Genomic DNA, 21,895 nt, shown 5'->3' with positions numbered 1-21,895 from the left:
ACATGTGAAAATATACACACTCTGTACACACTGCTGTTTGAAAACAAATTCAGAAACTCCGTCAGACACAATTGTGACTGGACAGTCAGGAACTGCTTGTCTTGTACTTGTCTGGCCAATCTACCTTGTCATACTTTGAAATCTCATTCAAATGGTCATGAGACTGGTATAATTGGAAAAGCAGTTGGCCAAAATACTGGGGTCAAATATCTGGCTGGTCAGTTTGGCAGCTTAATGGTCAGTGAGAACTGGCCACAAGGCAAACACCATCTGGGGGTGCCCTGAACCATTAGTAACATCCACAACACATGAGAGATATCCATCTCATTTATGATGTGTTTTGATAGGGTGGCATTAGGGCACAATTGCAAGTTCTCACAAACTTGTTGATCTGATTCTGATAATTTTAAATCCAAATTCAGTAAAAGTTAAACACACAATATACAAATATTCTCCAATCTTGTTTGGCATATTATCCCCATGATTTGTGAAGTACAAGAAACTCCACATCAAAGTCCTTGACTTGGTCTGTTAATCCATTCACTATACACTGCAGAGTTCTGGTCATTCCATCATTAGGAATAGCATTGCAGTAGATTTGGTGAAGAGGTACTAAAGTAAGCAAACATCATCATCAGGATGTCACAACTACCACCACAGATTGGTACAACCCTTTGCTCCTGAGAAGCAACAACACCATACAAGCCCAGACCTCATCTACCAGTGCTTTCCTGTAAGTCTAATTTCATGCTGGTAATAGTTGCATCCACAAAAATTGCTATGCTATCGCAGCCTGTCCACGATCTTAGAAATGTTAGTCCACGAAAATAGGCATGTTCAGCAGCTTTCAGAGGGTGCAATGATTTGATTCCAAGAGCAATGATATATGGGGAAAAGAATGAGGTAATTCCTGCCCAGTCCCCGAGGAGGAACATGCACCCTGCCTTCTCTGTAGCACTGCCCCAGCCTGCAGGCCCCAGTGCTAAACGCAGCATAATCTCCCTCCAGCAGTTGGAGTCAATTTCCAAGGTGATTAGGGACATGGATTAAATACTGCCTTCCTTGTGAAATGTCTGCCTGGTGGAGTCATCATTACTGGATCTAAAAATAAGTCCTGAGTCATGGGCAAAAAGTGAATTTTTTTCCTGATGAACATAACAAATGCTGATATTTCATGAGATCAAAAAAATGTATTTAAAGCTAAAAGTCTGCTTCAAAAAAGAGTGTAAATGTTTGATGCATTATTGCCATGCCTTATAGATATCAACAAAACTGGAATTGTGATGAGATGAGCAAAACAAATGCTAACATTTCATAAGAAAATCATCAAAACATGAAGTGAATATTCAGCCACGTATAAACATAAGTGTGAAAACAAATAATTTGAAACAGTGTTTACGAAAGAAATATTTTTGCTTTTCCAATTGTTTGATAACTGAAAGAATTTTTGTAAGAACCTACATTAAACAGATTCAAACATGGGCTGTAAAGAGAACTCTCAAAATAAGACCTGAAAACTAAACACTATGATGACCAGCCAGCAATGTTTACCTACTCCATTTCGTCTCCGCACATCTACAGTTTCCTTCTGTACTACTGAAATCTACCCACTACTGTTGCAGTCAGATCTCAACAAATAATATGCACCACAGTGAGTGAAGAGAGAATCACGTAAGGTCACATAAAGATGTTTCTATATTAGTGGTATATTTTTATGTAAGTACACACGGGTCAGGGAAAGAAGGACAGGTATCCAAAAGCGTTGCTGAAACAATACATGAATGCTTTTTTTGTACACTTTTAAAGAAATAAGGGTGGATCAAAAGATTGGACATGACAGCAAGTCTAAAATGTTACCCCTTCAGTTTGGTATTTACCACCTATACAGTTACAATATATAAACTTCGGTCATAATGAACTCAAAGGGACCACTAATTTTAGTTTGTTATATCTGTCGTTCGTTACACGCATTTCGACCATCAGACATCTTGCATCAAGTCATGTGACAACATCATGTTACTCGATAAATAACTAAAGTGTGCACTGTACGTGTACTATTTCTATTCATCATACATAACATAAATAAAAACATGGTTTAGTGATTTTGCTTTGAACAATCGTTGAAAGATGGATTTCCTCACTCTAGTCTTCGCATTTTATACACAGAATATATCCACTTCAAAGGCTATAGCCTAATCACTGTGTCACTATTGTTAATTGAGGATGTAAATGAGGACAAGGTGTCAGTACTTAAGAGTAAATCAATTGCCTTCATTTGTTTATTGCCACTTTGAACAGCAGCGCTTGGTCGCGGATGTTTTAATAGGCAGATTGGTGACACGTGAGGAGCTCAGCACAGGGATTAATAGATCATAATACACTTATCGTTGACAGAGTACAGACAGGACCACAAGGTGAGTTCACTATATCCTTTATTTCATTATGAGCATGTTCGTAATCATCCATCAGTCTTATATGATAAAATATACACCAAATGGCCGGGACCAAATGAACAATTCGTTATATCCGTCAGATCGTTATAAGCGTTTCATTATTAACATAGTTTACTGTATGAAGTAACTGTAAATAAAAGTAACATTTTTAATGCCTTTGATTACATAAAGACGAGATGGCAGTTCACCTACAGCAAGTGTCAGAAACATGATTCAGCCTGACTGGGAGAAATATGTACATTACCAGGAAAATAAACATACAGGCGTTATCAAAACATTCAGTCCCTGTTGTGGGAGGCCGCCCCCAGCTGCTAGACATCCCCATTCCTCTCCCAGAGATGTCATGCATTGATAGCATTGTCAAGATATATCTTCAAAGATGTGAAATTGAAAGTAGTTCATCAAAAACATGGAGTACTTAATTCAAAATAAGGGACACATTGTTCAACATAGATCTTTCCAAATTTCTTAAGTGATAAGTTCTTTAAGGTGGTGAAAACTTCACAAATTGGCTGCCGTTAAGGAAAATACCATTATAACACTGTAAGGAAATACAAATTAGACCATGCCCTACACGAGTGAAGCAAGTCTTCAACATCTATCAAGCCTGACTACTTATCTCCCACCTAAACATGGACAGGTGTTTGGATCATCAGAAGATTCCAGCAAACCTTAGCCCCAGGAGGTTACCATCAAGCCCCAGATAACTATCACATCACCGCATCACCTGCCAGAATGCACTACCCTAGCAAGACTTGCCAACATTAGAGGTAATCTTGTGAAGATGCAAGATTTATTTTGAAATGAACATCTTCAAGTCTGTTTTTCCACCATACTGACATGTAGGTCGTCTTTGAACGATGATTAACCTAAGAGCTTTGATATTCAATGTCATAGCAGGCCTAACTACAAAGACACTACTATCGATAAGATAGCCTTTTAAGGTGCAGGACTTATTTTTAAACAAAACATCAACAAAATGTAATCACATACATGGAATGCATAACACTATCACCTCCTAAAGGTCTTAATTCTATTTTGGTTATGAGTCCTTGCAGATCAAGGTCATGGTAGTTTCTTCCACTCAAGTTTACAGTATCAATACCAGGTACACAAGGAAACGCTTTTAGTGATTTGACAGGTTTGTTATATGCTAGAATGGAGATAGAAAATGTCACAAAACACACAGACAGGAAATAGTTGGAACTTGATTAATGTTTATCCTGTGCATTAATGAAGATGTTGGATGTTGGCCATTTTGGTTCGGAGGTATATCTTGCAGTGTTGAAGGTGAAATAGCTACCTAGTACCCTTATGATTGTTTATAAAAGGAAACTATAATAGGAATCCCCTGAAAATATACCGGTACGTGGCTCATAATCCAGCCCATAGCCCTGCTCTCACTGCTCAAGTTAAAATTCCCAACCATGGTTACAGATGTTGTTAAAGGGGCACTGATCTAAAGCAATTCCCTGGGACTGGTTGTTGCCTTTGTTATTGTTTTTTTCCGTGAGTACCCGGATGATATAGCAGAAACCGAGACTAGTTTGCGACCTGTGCTGCGCAATTCGTAAGCGCATTTGTCACTTTTATTGATAGTATAAGGGCGTATGGTCACATTGATCAACAAAATGAAATACAGTTTTGGAAATAATAATAAAATGTAATCTCTGTGGGTAGCATGGGTAATGGTGACGAGGTTTTGATAAGTCACTTGCTTGGTAATTGTGAGATTTTCGTTTACACTATTTTGACTTGCAACACAAAGTAAATATTTCTCCTGAGCATTGCTTATTTTATCGTGTTTATATTTTTACAGTCAAAATGTGCCAAATTTTCACTTAGGAAATTTATTAAACGCCTGAATATTCAGTTATTTTACAAATTGACTGAAAAATATGTCCATCTGTATTATTATGACAACGAATTCCAAACATTTTTATGTTTAATATCATCACCAAGAGACTGAAAATGTTACGATGAAAAGAACATTTCTATATTGTTTGGCTTCTAATCCTACATAATAATCTATTGTGATGTTTTTAGGCCCTTTTGATCATCTTAATCAATTTTAGTCAATCTGTTAAAGAAATGGACAGATTTTTCAGTCAAAATGACTGATATATTTACACATTTTATAAACTGCCTGAGAGGATCACATTTTACAAACTGACTGTAATATATACATGCTTACAAAGGAAAAGACTTGTGAAAACAACGTCTATCGTGCATCGAAGAATTTCCCAACCAAGAGGAACAAGAATAAATCTGTCCAGTGCTACAGCAAATGAAGGAAAACAAAATGCAAATAACATAATTACAACATACCAAATTTATGTGTATAATTTTAGGCAGCTTCCTTGTATGAGGAATGTATCCTTGAATATCAACACAAAGGAACAATATCCCACATGTCTGCAGCTGTACATAGAAACTTATTCGATGTCACATGTCTCTGTAACAATCAAATATTTTAAAATATATATATCGTTTCGGGATATTATAACCCGTGTTCATTTCTCAACTGATCACTTAGATTGTTTCAGGTGTTTAACATAGGTGTCAAGTCTCAAAGGTTGGCTGAGAAAACCCATGTGACAACTATTTTCAAAACGTCCTAGGTTCCTAAAAAAATCCATTGAGTTAGATAACAATGAGCAATCAATCAACGTATTATCAGTTAACCCTTTGAACAGAGTATGTTGTTTTTACACTTCACACCATGATATGAGTGTATTCCCTTTGTTTTAGTAAACCTATATATGTAAACACTCACTTTTGACATATCCAATGTGCAAGATAACAGTGATTAATTAATCAATGTAGTGTCTGTTAATCGTTTGATGACTAGGAACGATCCGTTGATTTACAAAAAAGTAAATCAACTGATCATTCATCTCTTGCTGGGCTGCCACATACATATTAAATAACACACATTTCACCTCACTTCAAACCTGGATTTAGATTGAATCATTACCCCAGGCACAATAAATGCCAAATGGGAACCTTTGTCAGGTATTCTGAGTGGTGCTACCACTAATTACACCTGTAATAAATTCATTAACTGAGCATCTTGTGAAAGACGACAAATACACAAGTGTAAGGTTATACCAGAAAACGTAGATTACAACAAGGGAGTAGTAATCGTATTATCGACGCAATCCGAAATCCGAAAATGCTTTCACTGCATAGATACTTTTTTTTATTATAAAACTATAACAATCAGGGGTATTTCCAAATGAGCTCCGCCATTCTTTTTGTCTGTTCATTTAGGCTGAAGAAATTAATTAACATGCACCCTTTGTCGAAATCTTTATAGATAACGGTTAACCAATCAATGTTCAAAAATGAGTAAAACATATATTGCCTCCAAGTTTATTTAGCTGTCCTTGCAGATGGTAGCCCAGTCTCTTGTCATGCTCAGTTGCGTTGCGTATCGTCCGGGTACTCACAGGGAAAAAACAATAACAAAGGCAACAACCAGTCCCGGGGAATTGCTTTAGATCCGTGCCCCTTTAATATTGTTTCTTGCTTCATTTAAGCATAAATCTCAACATTTTACTAGCTAACTTTAAAATGTGAGTAAACATTCCTACACTGAAGTAATATCTGCACTATAAACACCTATCCAGACTTCAAGAATACATATTACCTGAACATTTGAAACTCATGATGGGCAACCATGACTACATCAATATCACAACACCCACCATCAAACCTGTTTCTATAAGATAAGATTGTATTTTCATGTGAAAAGCACTGATGTAACACCGCCAGTATTATCAGAACTGACAGAACAATCGACCCAGGTCCCCCATCTTATCTCTTGACGTACAGAGAGCAGAAGGAATTCCTACTAGCACCACTGATGTTGGAATCAGCAGCCTGAGTAGAAACTTTTTAGGGCTATTTCTTCAACAGTGATGCATTTGAGATATGTAATGATTTGCAAGGAGGATGAAGTACTTTTTTTAATGCCCTAGGAATGTCAGCTTCAACCATCCATGCCTTAATGTCTGTCCAAAAAGTTGTAAATAGTGCAAGTATAGCCTAGCCACTGCAAACTTGACATTGGTTCATCAGCAAACTTTATGGCTGCTCTAGTTTGTTTTATTTCTTACAACGTGCAGAGAATACAGGAGGTCTGTTCTGACCAGGAGTTTACACAAGGACATACTTGGTCACGGAGCTACAGAACAACATACGATCATGTGATGGAGTCAGTGTTCTGCTTTGCCAATATTACACTGATATTCTTCAGTGGATCATGTTTTTGTCCAGAGACTATCATATCCTCCATGCTTACCTCTGACATTCAAGAAACAATCTAGTATCTAAGACCATGGTGTCGAACAGTTCAACATAAACAATCAATATATACAGATCTGGAGATACCGTTAACACTTTCCCAGATGTATGAATAGTGATATACAGATTAGTGTATACATGACTGTGCCTTTAACATGAGATGCTACATCTTGTATATTTGAAATTGAGAAAAATATAGTACTTGGGTAAACATGACAAAATCAAAATAAAACAAAATAAATTTATTCTAATTTGCTCCGTATTTGAATAGAGATAACAAAATATTATGCAAAAAGACCTTTATATTAAAACATCAGTATCAACAACAAAAATGATACAACAGTAAAGTTCACTATTTACTTAAATATTAATTTATCAAATGTTTATAGTTATAACCATACATTCCAAATAGTGTGGTGCTTTAATCCAGTAAAATGAAACTTCCAGAAGATGTCAACGCTTTCAATTCCACAAACCGTATTTGGGGTATTAAGCGCCCCACTCTAATAGATTTTTTACAATTGCCTCATACTGAGCCCGAAAGTTTTCAAGATAGTCCATATTTTTTTAATATTGTGTAATACAATACTTTTTACAGAAAATACAGCAGTGAAGAAAGTGTATGTTATACAGACAGCAAGTTATGTCTTTTCCCCAAGAACAGGCATTACCTCTGTCCTGTCAACACCATTAATAAATCTTTCAATAACTCATTGTAAATAGTTTTAATGAGGGTCCAATTTTATCCATTTTTTAAGCGAATACAGTTACCATTTTTTCGAGCCAATCAGATTACAGCACAAATCTCAGCATTTCATCCTCTCATGTGAAAATCAATATAATAATTTTTTTTCAGAATAAAAACATTGGAATAATTGTTTTAATAATTGATACCTAATCCTTTCCAAGCGCTACCCCTGCACCTTTAAGGACAGGTAAAACTGTTCATACATCAGACAGAAGGTGGCTTACACGCAACATTTATCTTGGCACTGCTTCCAGGAATTCCACTTTGATATAAGTTGGTAGGAGATAAAGTAACATCGCCATATGTTGCTGGTTTACACAAGAAACAGCTGTCTACCTGATATATATGACATGAAGTTGCATACATATCACCTCATTATATGCCTACAAACATCACACCTCATTATACGCCTACACACATCAACCCCTCATTATTAGCTGACACACTTCATGCCCTCATAAGCCTACATACAAAACACCTTGTTCTATGACTACATATATTACGCCCTCATTATTAGCCGACACACTTCATGCCCTCATCGGCCTACATACAAATCACCTTGTTCTATGCCTGTATACATCACACCCTCATTATTAGCTGACACACTTCATGCCCTCATAAGCCTACAAAGATCACACCTCATTATACGCCTACACACATCAACCCCTCATTATTAGCTGACACACTTCATGCCCTCATAAGCCTACATACAGGACACCTTGTTCTATGCCCAGATACATCACACCCTAAATTATTAGCTGACACACTTCACAACCTCATAAGCCTACATACGAAACACCTTGTTCTATGACTGCATATATCACACCCTCATTATTAGCTGACACACTTCATGCCCTCATAAGCCTACAAACATCACACCTCATTATACGCCTACACACATCAACCCCTCATTATTAGCTGACACACTTCATGCCCTCATAAGCCTACAAACATCACACCTCATTATACGCCTACACACATCAACCCCTCATTATTAGCTGACACACTTCATGCCCTCATAGTTCGCTTGTCACGCCGAAGACCCGGGTTCGATTCCCGACATGGGTACAATGTGTGAAGCCCATTTCTGGTGTCCCCTGCCGTGATATTGCTGGAATATTGCTAAAAGCGGCGTAAAACCGTATTCACTCACTCATGCCCTCATAAGCCTACATACAAAACACCTTGTTCTATGCCCAGATACATCACATCCTCAATTATTAGCTGACACACTTCACACCCTCATAAAGCTACATACAAAACACCTTGTTCTATGCCTGTATACATCTCACCCTAAATTATTAGCTGACACACTTCACACCCTCATAAGCCTACATACGAAACACCTTGTTCTATGACTACATATATCACACCCTCATTATTAGCTGACACACTTCATGCCCTCATAAGCCTACATACAAAACACTTTGTTCTATGCCCAGATACACCACACCCTAAATTATAAGCTGACACACGTCACACCCTCATAAGCCTACATACAAAACACTTTGTTCTATGCCCAGATACATCACCCCCCCCCTAAATTATTAGCTGACACACTTCACATCCTCATAAGCCTACATACGAAACACCTTGTTCTATGCCCAGATACACCACACCCTAAATTATTAGCTGACACACTTCACACCCTCATCAGCCTACATACGAAACACCTTGTTCTATGCCCAGATACATCACACCCTAAATTATTAGCTGACACACTTCACACCCTCATCAGCCTACATACGAAACACCTTGTTCTATGTCCAGATACATCACATCCTGAATTATTAGCTGACACACTTCACATCCTCATAAGCCTACATACGAAACACCTTGTTCTATGCCCAGATACATCACACCCTAAATTATTAGCTGACACACTTCACACCCTCATAAGCCTACATACAAAACACCTGATTATATGCCCAGATACATCACACCCTAAATTATTAGCTGACACACTTCCAACCCTCATAAAGCTACGTACAAAACACCTCATTCTATGCCTGTATACATCACACCCTCATTATTAGCTGACACACTTCATGCCCTCATAAGCCTACATATATCACACACTCATTGTTATCCTACACACTTCATGCCCTCGTAAGCCTACATACAAAACACTTTGTTCTATGCCCAGATACATCACACCCTAAATTATTAGCTGACACACTTCACACCCTCATAAGCCTACATACGAAACACCTTGTTCTATGACTACATATATCACACCCTCATTATTAGCTGACACACTTCATGCCCTCATAAGCCTACATACAAAACACCTTGTTCTATGACTACATATATCACACTCTCATTATTAGCTGACACACTTCACATCCTCATAAGCCTACATACAAAACACCTTGTTCTTGGCCCAGATACACCACACCCTAAATTATTAGCTGACACACTTCACACCCTCATAAGCCTACATACAAAACACCTCATTATATGCCTGGATACATCACACCCTAAATTATTAGCTGACACACTTCACACCCTCATAAAGCTACATACAAAACACCTTGTTCTATGCCTGTATACATCTCACCCTAAATTATTAGCTGACACACTTCACACCCTCATAAGCCTACATACGAAACACCTTGTTCTATGACTACATATATCACACCCTCATTATTAGCTGACACACTTCATGCCCTCATAAGCCTACATACAAAACACCTTGTTCTATGACTACATATATCACACCCTCATTATTAGCTGACACACTTCACATCCTCATAAGCCTACATACAAAACACCTTGTTCTTGGCCCAGATTCACCACACCCTAAATTATTAGCTGACTCACTTCACACCCTCATAAGCCTCCATACGAAACACCTTGTTCTATGACTACATATATCACACCCTCATTATTAGCTGACACACTTCATGCCCTCATAAGCCTACATACAAAACACCTTGTTCTATGACTACAAATATCACACCCTCATTATTAGCTGACACACTTCACATCCTCATAAGCCTACATACAAAACACCTTGTTCTTGGCCCAGATACACCACACCCTAAATTATTAGCTGACACACTTCACACCCTCATAAGCCTACATACAAAACACCTCATTATATGCCTAGATACATCACACCCTAAATTATTAGCTGACACACTTCACACCCTCATAAAGCTACATACAAAACACCTTGTTCTATGCCTGTATACATCTCACCCTCGCTATTAGCTGACACATTTCATGCCCTCTTAAGCCTACATACAAAAACATGTCGTTCTATGCCTACATATATCACACACATTATTATCCAACTAACTTCATTCCTTCATGAACCTACATACAAAACACCCAGTAATACCACAGTATGCCACATACATCACACCCTCATTTCTAGCCGACACACTTCAATTTATTATGCATCAGTTAGCCCTGTTCGAGCATTTTCAATTTATGGCACTTATTACAAGTTTCTTTTTACCACCCCACCGACCCCCCTCTAATGAAACACAAGGTTAGTGTTAAATTTGGCATCTTAGCCTTCTGCTTTAACTATAATATTTCAGGGAAAAACTATATTTATATTACACTATACATGGGAGTAGATTAAACTTTATTTCTTAAACAAAGATTTCAGAAATACCTATCTCAGAAAAAGTTAAATACTCTAAATATAAACTGGTGGACATCCTTAACTTGTTATGACTCAGTGGCAGAGGCTGCAAGCTACTGTTCAGACATTAGCAAAGTATCATCCATTCCTGTCTACAGTAAAACCTTCATCTGAGTAGACTCTAAATATCCAGGAAGGAAAATTTCAAATACATGGATATGTGGACTTGTCGATAAAAAATACACCTAAGTGAGAATGTACGCTTAAGTGTAGTCATGTGACCAAGCAGTGACATCATATGTTAGTGACGTTATAGTCGCTAACCATCAGTCTTAGCTCTGTGCATTCCCACAAAGCAGACATGTCCGAAGAAGACGGTGACATGCAAAAGGCAATTACACATACCAGTATTGAGAAAACACTGGATAAAACTAACATATTATATTTTTACAACAATAAACTTTATTTTGTTGTGTCATTGCTTGGTCACTATGATGTAATGTACTTTAAACTCATGTGTAGAATCGAACCTGGGTCTTCGGTTGGACGAGTGAACATTTCAACCATACAATTATTATGCCCTTATTATGCATTTACAGATGTTGATCTGTTTAGTGCAAGATTTTCATATGAAGCGGACAGTTCATCAGAACGTAGCTTTCCTCAGGCAACACACAAATCAAGCAATTTGGCTGTAACATCAGGGCAGGGATGGCTTAAATTTATAGTCTTCATACACTGTATCCTAATTCAAGAACACCCTAACCAGTGGACTACAACCATTTCACAACATTGTCACAAGACAAATATACTTACCAGGCTTTCTGTACAGGTAGACCGGGTATGATGGTTCTGAGGGGCCTTCTTCAGTAATGGCGCGGACTCGGAACGCATAGTCTTGTCTGGGCCGAAGTCCAGTCACCTGATAGGAAAGGTCTGAGGTGTTGGGGACAAGAGTTCGCCAGTGGGTGGTTGGGAGTTCACGAATCTCCAGACGGTAACGCAGGTCCATTGGAGAGAAGGATGGGAGATAGACAGGTCGCCATGACACCCTGACAGAGTCACCATGGATATCATAGATCTCAGGCTTCTCTACTGGGACTCTCGGCACAACTGGAAGGAAAAAAATCAAATAAGATATTGCTGAAACATTCAAACCTGCTCAAATTATAGATTTGTTTTCATGCTTTGTGTTGCTGTGAAGTTCCAGAAAAATAAAACTGAATTGTCAATGGTCATAGTTTATTAAAACACTCACCAAGTGTCTCCCTTGTTCCCAATAAAGCATTTCGACATCTGGAGATCTGGTGTGAGTGAGTGAGTTGCATTTAACACTGCTTCTAACAGCATTTTAGTTATTTCATAGCTAAATATCACAAATAACCGAGGGTGACATCATGAACTGGCTTCAATCATGGTACAATGTACAGAACTGAATATATATGTCAGTTGTCAATGGTACGACTTTAACTTGCTATCAACTCCAAGGAAAAGAGATCTAACTTAACTGTTGGAAGGGACAGAGAGGGACAGAAAGGAGTTCTGTGATACTGACCTCTTCTGGGAGAGTAGGAAATGGGAATAGAAGGTGCGCTAAGACCAGTATCAGTCTCGGCACGGATCCGGAACACATGATCCTTATAGCGGTCAAGGTCTGTCAGCTTGTATGATGGTTCAGTCAGCTTGGACACATATGGATGCCAATCACGTTCTTTCGGTCTCCATGTCTCGATCTGATATGTTGGTGCTGTCTTCTCATATGCAGGGATCTCAGGTCGTTTCCAAGACAGCCGCAAATTGGATGGTTCATAGTCTTCAAATTCTGGAATTTCAATTGGTCCTCGAATATCTACAAAAACAGACATACCTCTTTACTCCCTATGTGCCACCTTTCTGAAGGATGATCTGCACCCCAAAATGGGACACATGTTGCCTCTCATGGTCATCCAAGAGTGAGGGAAAAACATATGTCATCTGACCCCCCCAAAAAACTTGTAAAAGCTTAAGCAGAGGATCATTAATAGTATCAGTTACATGGACATGTTAGAAGACTGCTCACTAAGCAGGAATAAGCTGAGCTGATTCTAAGCAAGGGAAGACAACTCTCACTTACTTGCCACTTTTACCATTCCATAAAGCATTCTTAGCATTGACAAAACTGCTGTAGCACACAGATGTCTCTATAGAACTGGATCCAGAACTGTTATTTTGCACTGCATTTTGTTATTTTGTAAATTAATAAGCAATAGGGGAGTTATTTTAACTAAAATTAGTTTTCTCCGTTTCAAATGATTTACAGATATTGGGGAAAAGGGAAAATGATCTTGTATAGCGAGGATAAGGTTGACTAAATCCTAAGACTTAAGGATGGGTATTATTCAGAGTACAAATGAGACTCAGATTAGGCACATATTGTTAACAGATCAGAGGTATGTCATTTTTGCAGGTACCAGTACATTTATTTCAGAATCACAATACTAAGACACTGCAATATCTAAAGGCAGTAAAAAGGGGTACAATGATATATCACTTGACTGAATGTAATATTAATCATTTTGTATGAAATTATTACACAATATTTTGAAATAAAAGCTTTTACTGACATTTTAATATTTCTTACAAAATTATGATCAATATCTCTGAAAAGTACTTTGATGATGATATATGCTAAACTTTTCATGTTACAAATGTAATTACTTCAACAGATCATGAGATCATCTTTGTTTGAATTAATTTGGTAATTATGAAAGAATTACATGAGAGGACTACATCAGGAAGCAAGGCATATGGGACAGGCTATGCACACTAACAAGACAACAGGGGTTTTATAAGCAAATATAAAATTTAAAAATCACAACACTGAAAATGTAAAACAAAATTAAAATAAAATAAAATTTTAAAAATATATAATACAACCCAAAGAATCAAAATATTAAAATAATAAAATTCAAAATGTCAAAGCAATAATGATATGAAATGCATGTATATTATATATATATATGACATAAACAACATATATAAGATTGGATCTATATTTCGTTACACAATAGTTTAGCAAAGGATCACCATATACTGAAAATATTTTCTTTAATGTTATGATTGTGTGTGGATTTTGAAATGAAATTTCCACTTATCTCAAAAACTTTTGAAGGTGATACTTTCCTAAATCTGCCTCATAACGTCATTGTTACATTAGAGTTCACCTATATTTAAACTACAAATTAGATATATATACACATTAATCATTCTGGTGTTACTTTTCTGAACTAAAAGACCACCCTTTTAATGACTATTTTTACACATGTACATGTATGTTAAAAAGAGGAATGATTATCAAAGGGTCTTCACAAAATTCAAGAGTTATGAAAACTTTTTTTTGTAAACTGTGAGAAAGTGGGAGAGGATAAACAAGTGAAAACATCGAAGTATTATTTTGCACAAGGAAGTGCCTCAGTGAACAATGGGGTGTTTCTAAAACGTGAAGAAGGTTAAACATTTATATACAATAGAAACTGACAAGGTCTTGCTTTCCGTAAGAAGAACTATGATAGTAAACGTTGTCATAAATCATAATAATAACATATCTATTTCATTACAAAATATAACCTACTTACTGGAAAACCATTAATCGAAAAAAGAGTATTTTATTCTTTTAGAATGAAATTTACACTTTTTGCAGGAAAAAGGTGAAATAATGCAAAAATTTATATAAAATAGCAGCTACATCTACATTTCTATATGTTTCCCATAAATATATATGGTACAATCAATCAGTCGGTGTTCTAGATAAGCATCTCATGCCTGGAATTTATATTATTCAGCTTGAATAGCCTTATCACCACACCAAGACTTAGGTATAGAATATACTCATAGTATGAACAATATTGCAGATATCATGCTAATGATACATAAAGTTTGTGAAATTCAAGTGATGTCATGCGGAGAGAGAGAAAGAAGTGCCCTTGTCCCACTCGATATGTCATAATATATTATCAATTTTCTAAGAAAATTGTTCCATAGTGCAGTGCATGCATCTATGTTACCTTCCGCAATGTTTCTCAGTCTGTAATCTACAAACAAATCACATCACATGATGTCACACCTGACTGGAGTGGGTCACAACATTTCACTGCAACTGATTGCAATGAACAAGCATGTCAATTCTATTCGACCCAGTTTGTGCACACTTATTTTGATCTATGACAGATAAATAGATGTCGTAAGGAATTAAATCATAAGGTGTTTGTTCTAAAAAAGGAGATTCAAGACATTTTATGTGAATATTCAGTACAAACAAGGAATGATGCACTATGCAAAATTTCAATGCATAAAAGTATTTTAATTCTGCTTTATATATTTAGACCATATCATTTCTATTTCTTTCTTGGTGAATCCAGATATACTACTCCACATTTACTAAGGACCAAAATAGTCATCTTCAATCAAAGGAGTGCTCCTTATCAAACGTAGAGCAGTATAGATGCATTTCAATTACAAAAATATATATAATAAAATCAGAATGAAAAACAGATGCATTAAAGATAATAATGTTTTATATTCCTCGCATATAGGTCTTGAATTAGGTTAAACAAAGTTACAAATTGAAATAACTGCTCTTATAACCCCAAAAAAGGAATCTTGATCTTTGCTTATGTTTGACATTTTGTTCATCAGAAACACAAGGCAAGAAATGATCTGGCTTTAAGACAAAAAAAGGCAATTACTTCGTCTGTCAGCATCAATCTCTCTAAAGTTGTTCCCTGGGAAATGTGATGTTAAGAGATGCAGTATAGTACATGCTATTTCAACAGCATGTTTATTGCTAAATGTTTCAATACACTGGCCAAGGGAGATAACACTCATAACCTTAGTATTTACTTAAGGTATAATCTTTGCTAATGGTGAACCTCAAGAGAATAATTTGTGTGTGGCTATTGTTTTACACTGCAAGAAACAGTTGGGTTATTGTGTTAGCAAAAACTCTTACCAAGTTTCCAATTACCTTGGAGCAGCAATTATAGAAGTTGGAGCACATGATGAATAAGGTATGTGAAGAATATGACTGTCAGTTTCATTTATATTGAGCAGCAAATTATTGGTTGAGATCAATACACAAGTATCAAGCTAATCATTACAGCTGATATTATGTATTTAGTCACATTTATCACCATTTCTGAAACTAATACATCACATTTCATGTTACTATTCGACTAAAATGTATATGCATCTTAAAGTAGACAAAATGTGTAGAATATTCTACCTTCCCCATTTACACTAACCCCATACCCATCCCTACCTCACCCAAATCATTCACCCCCATATCCATCCATCCCCACACCACCCTCACATCTCCTCCCTCACCCAAAACATCCACCCCCATATCCGTCCATCCCCACACCACCCTCACATCTCCTCCCTCACCCAAAACATCCACCCCCATATCCGTCCATCCCCACACCACCCTCACATCTCCTCCCTCACCCAAAACATCCACCCCCATATCCATCCATCCCCACACCACCCTCACATCTCCTCCCTCACCCAAAACATCCACCCCCATATCCGTCCATCCCCACACCACCCTCACATCTCCTCCCTCACTCAAATCATGCACCCCCATATCCATTCATCCCAACAAAACCCTCACATCTCCTCCCTCACCCAAAACATCCACCCCCATATCCATCCATCCCCACACCACCCTCACATCTCCTCCCTCACTCAAATCATGCACCCCCATATCCATTCATCCCAACAAAACCCTCACATCTCCTCCCTCACCCAAAACATCCACCCCCAAATCCATACATCCCCACACCACCCTCACATGTCCTCCCTCACTCAAATAATGCACCCCCATATCCATTCATCCCAACAAAACCCTCACATCTCCTCCCTCACCCAAAACATCCACCCCCATATCCATCCATCCCCACACCACCCTCACATCTCCTCCCTCACTCAAATCATGCACCCCCATATCCATTCATCCCAACAAAACCCTCACATCTCCTCCCTCACCCAAAACATCCACCCCCATATCCATCCATCCCCACACCACCCTCACATCTCCTCCCTCACCCAAAACATCCACCCCCATATCCATCCATCCCCACACCACCCTCACATCTCCTCCCTCACTCAAATCATGCACCCCATATCCATTCATCCCAACAAAACCCTCACATCTCCTCCCTCACCCAAAACATCCACCCCCATATCCATCCCTCCTCACACCACCCTCACATCTCCTCCTTCACCCAAATCCTCCACCTTCATATGTATCCCTCCCAGTACCACCTTTCCTCATCCTACCTGTAAATCTTGGCATCCTGGATGGTTGTGTTGGAGAGCTCATGCCATAGTCATTCTCAGCCTGTACACGGAACGCATAGTCTCGGTCTGGGTTAAGGCCATACACATGGTATGATGTGTTAGGGATTCTCCTCACTAGAGGGCGCCAGTTGGTGTCAGGCAACTCTTGGAACAGGATCGTATAAGTCACAGGAATCTGGTCACGTACATATGATGGCATGTCTGCTGTTCGCCATGACATCCGGACAGATCCTGGGCGCATGTCTGACATGAATGGTTCTTCCTGGGGCAAGTATGGTGGCACTGCAATCAGAATTGAAAATCATTTAAGAACTTCATTTGTAAACAATTGCTGCTACCAGTGAAATATGAAATAGGCGTTGTTCAATTTGCACTTGAAGAAGATACAATTGTAATACCATAATGTATAAAATAAAGGATTAAGTGAGTCCATAGATTAGAATGCTGTAGTGAAATAATTTAAGAATCAAGGCATATTATGTAAAATGTATCAATGTAAGTACACTTTCATAGCAATCATTCTAAGCAGAGCATCTCCAGAGCAAGAACTGTACCGTGGGTAACCTGGCAAACCATTTCTTCCAAGTCAAAAGAGATATGATTTCCTCACAAGTCTCAGTGATAGAGTCTCTGAGTAAGGATTTGACTGCCTTTAGCCAAGTTTAAGCAAGCTTGATACCAGTACCAAGAAATATACTGAACATGACCACCTGTCATAAACAAAATAATCTTAACCAAACAATGTAGGATCTAGAAGGTCCAAAACAATGTCTGTACCTGCTCGTTTTCTCACAACAACTGAATCAGTTGGCTCCCCAAGACCGTAGTCGTTCTCTGCCCTGACCCTGAAGGAGTAGTCTCGGTCTGGAACCAGTCCTGTCACCTGACTCTGCGTCTTCGGAATACCCCGTGTGTGAACCTTCCAGTCACCGCCAGGTGAGTCGATCATCTCGATACGGTATGTGGCCGGTGAGTAATCTGTGATGCGAGTCGGAAGTTCCACATTCCGCCAGGACAACGTGAGGGAGTCAGGCTTGATGTTGAAGGCATACGGCATCTCTCTGGGCATGTGTGGAGGGCCTGGATAGAAGATTGAATGGATGGAATTCAGATACACCAACATGATGTTTTTGTCATATTTCTAACAAAGATGAATGGTGGAAGACATGTAAATGAATTCCATCTAAACATTCTTAACATCTATACTGCACATATTGCAGATACCAGTGGTAAAATCTACTCTGAAAATGCACCCAGGAAGGTCATTGCTGCCTGTTTAATACCATGGTAAGACTATATACGTTCAAGCAGTAACCCAGGAAATTCTAAATCATCAAACTGTATTTGCTCATATTAACATTAAAGTAAAGGGTAACACAACAGGTGAATGTTTTGCAGGTAAAATCACCTTGCCTCTCACATAATTTCTTTTAGTCAAATATTCAGCTTGTTCATGATGTTAACCTCTTCGGTCTCGTAAACAAGACATGTCTACAAAGCAATCTCAGTGCTACTATGCCAAAGTATGGTATGGTCTTAGTGCCACGATCTCTCTGTAGAAGAGCTGATGTTTGTGGTTCAATCAGATAAATCATTCAGTAATTTCATGGCCACCCAAATTTCTTTACCCCGAACTACTCCCTAGTAGACAACTTCAGCAACCTGTTCAGAAACTTCAGAAACTTATAACTCAAAATTCTAATTCCTATCAACATCATATATTTTGACAAAAAATAATGATGCTTTGGACTTACTTGCTCTGTGTGGCAGGTAGGCTCCAGGTGTTGGCTCACTATCGATGCCATCTCCCTCAGCACATACTCGGAACATGTAGTCGCGATCTGGATTAAGGAATCGGGCAGTGTAACTGTTTCCAGGGATGTTGGTGGCCATAGGTGTCCATACTCCACCTGAAGGCTCCTTAGACTCAATACGATACGTAACTGGAGTCGACAACTTGGTTCCAGTAGGAAGTATCAGTGGTCGCCATGACAACAACGCAGAGTCAGCGCAAATGTTGGAGATGATTGGTTCCCTCTGTGGCAGTGCCAGAACTGAAAGAAGAATGTCTCCACATTATAACTTTCTCAATGTTGCATCAGTCACTTGGAACATGCCTTCTGAAAAAATTCATGATATTAACGGGAATTATCTTTCCTTGCCTAAACTTTGCCACCTTGGTTCCTGTCTAGTTTGAATTTGATTTCTGTCATTTTGAAAATAATTTTCTGATAAGAAAAATTTCATTTTATAGCCTAACTGACCTGGTCTTCTGTTCAACCGGAGTGGAATGCTGGACTCTCCAGGACCATACTCAGTGTCCGGGCGGATGCGGAAGATGTAGTCCTTGTCAGGGCGGAGTGCGTTCACCACGTACATGGTGTCGGGGATACGTCGAGCCAACGTCAGCCAGGTGGAGCTTGGGGGCTCCTGCATCTCAACTGTGTACGTAATTGGGATAGGTTTGCGGGTGTACATTGGCAATTCAGCTGGTCGCCATGACAACCTGATGGAATCTGGACCCATCTCGGACATGATTGGTTGTCTTATAGGCAGTCGTGGCCTCACTAAAAAGAAAACAGTTGGGTCCTTTGAATAATCAAGTCTATATCAATACTTCAATCTGCAACAGTCACATAGCTCTACCACCCATACGGCCCAGTCACAGAGCTCTACCACCCATACAGCCCAGTCACAGAGCTCTACTGCCCATACAGCCCAAACACAGAGCTCTACCACCCATACAGCCCAGTCACAGAGCTCTACCACCCATACAGCCCTGTCACAGAACTCTACCACCCATACAGCCCTGTCACAGAGCTCTACCACCCATACAGCCCAGTCACAGAGCTCTACCACCCATACAGCCCAGTCACAGAGCTCTACCACCCATACAGCCCAGTCACAGAGCTCTACCACCCATACAGCCCAGTCACAGAGCTCTACCACCCATACTACCCCGTCACAGAGCTCTACCGCCCATACAGCCCAGTCACAGAGCTCTACCACCCATACAGCCCAGTCACAGAGCTCTACCACCCATACTACCCCGTCACAGAGCTCTACCACCCATACTACCCCGTCACAGAGCTCTACCACCCATACAGCCCAGTCACAGAGCTCTACCACCCATACAGCCCAGTCACAGAGCTCTACCACCCATACAGCCCAGTCACAGAGCTCTACCACCCATACAGCCCTGTCACAGAGCTCTACCGCCCATACAGCCCTGTCACAGAGCTCTACCGCCCATACAGCCCAGTCACAGAGCTCTACCACCCATACAGCCCAGTCACAGAGCTCTACCACCCATACTACCCCGTCACAGAGCTCTACCGCCCAATTAGCCCAGCCATGTTGTTGTGTGTCATTGTGCTGTGTGTGCAAGGTTTATTGCACATGCAATCAACAACTGGTTTGCCTTGTCCCAGATTGGAATATTTATACACATCTTTAATATGACTGGAATAATCTTGCCTGCATGTCAAAAGAGAAATCACAGAATCTATCAAAGCGTAAATTGTAAAAAAGTTAATAAGTCAATCAAAAAGTATGTGTATGTTCAGATAGTTTACCTGGGAAAGATGTGAGAGTAACGGCAGGATAGGGTTCGAGATCAGCAAGAATACCCATTGGCTTGATTCGGAAGGCGTAATCTCGTCCTGGAGTGAGGCCTGTCGCAAGGTAGGTATTGTCTTTCACGTCACGTGCGATTGGTCTCCAGTCCAGGCTTGGAACTTCCTGTGTCTCAATCTGGTATCTGACTGGTTCCATATCTTGGTCAGGAAGACTGAGTGGTCGCCATGACAACCTGACACTGTCAGGTTTAATTTCAGACAGCTTGACACCTTCTGTGATTGGTCTCATTGGAGCTGTAATGAATTCAAAGAAATCATGGAACAATAGATTAAGGGACATATTTCCTGTACACCCATGTTGGGTTGCTAACATAACAGACAACATGAGCCTCATTTGATTGAGTTATGTTTCTGCAAAAAATGGCTGAAGCAACTGAAACCAAAACCCAATTAGAAGAATATCATTCTGGAGAACTAGGACATCTTATAGACATTGGGTCTTTTAAAACAAGCAAGTCTAGTAAACTATGAATGATCATGTCCTGTTCCAAGTGTTGTGAAGAAAAGAAAATCTACAAAACCCTTTCCATATTCATCAGAAATCTCTGCCAAAAGCAAAGTCAATTGCATGATTCCAACAATATCATGAGCATGTGTTTATGAAACACTATCAACTAGTGATGATACCAGGTGTTTGCAAAAAGGTAAGCATACCCTGCCTCACCGGTGGCACCCATCACAAATACATTCAAAGGCAAGTCAATTGTTTACCTTAAAACATATCGGAACACACGGTACAAGTCAAAATAGGGAATTGCACTGATGCATCAAATCTGGAAATGTCCTCTAATGTATTCTATAAAGCTTTTAGAGA

At 39.1% G+C, this 21,895-nt stretch overlaps 1 protein-coding gene across 1 annotated transcript in view; it reads right to left on the bottom strand.

The window, feature by feature from the left end:
• LOC124132132 (titin-like) overlaps window positions 1-21,895 on the bottom strand; it is a 168,666-nt gene that overhangs the window by 24,050 nt on the left and 122,721 nt on the right. The window contains exons 37-44 of the mRNA XM_046495821.2: window positions 21,019-21,315; window positions 19,708-20,010; window positions 19,198-19,497; window positions 18,221-18,523; window positions 17,423-17,725; window positions 15,151-15,177; window positions 12,663-12,956; window positions 11,924-12,220 (exon numbers count right to left, since the gene is read on the bottom strand). Coding sequence (XP_046351777.2) covers window positions 11,924-12,220; window positions 12,663-12,956; window positions 15,151-15,177; window positions 17,423-17,725; window positions 18,221-18,523; window positions 19,198-19,497; window positions 19,708-20,010; window positions 21,019-21,315 — 2,124 coding nt within the window. The remainder of the gene's footprint in view (window positions 1-11,923; window positions 12,221-12,662; window positions 12,957-15,150; window positions 15,178-17,422; window positions 17,726-18,220; window positions 18,524-19,197; window positions 19,498-19,707; window positions 20,011-21,018; window positions 21,316-21,895) is intronic.

Source organism: Haliotis rufescens, unplaced genomic scaffold, assembly GCF_023055435.1.
Source record: "Haliotis rufescens isolate VD_foot unplaced genomic scaffold, xgHalRufe1.0.p SCAF_4, whole genome shotgun sequence".
NCBI lineage: Eukaryota > Metazoa > Mollusca > Gastropoda > Lepetellida > Haliotidae > Haliotis > Haliotis rufescens.
Note: the sequence above shows the minus strand (reverse complement) of the source record. Positions and strands in the feature narration are given on the sequence as shown.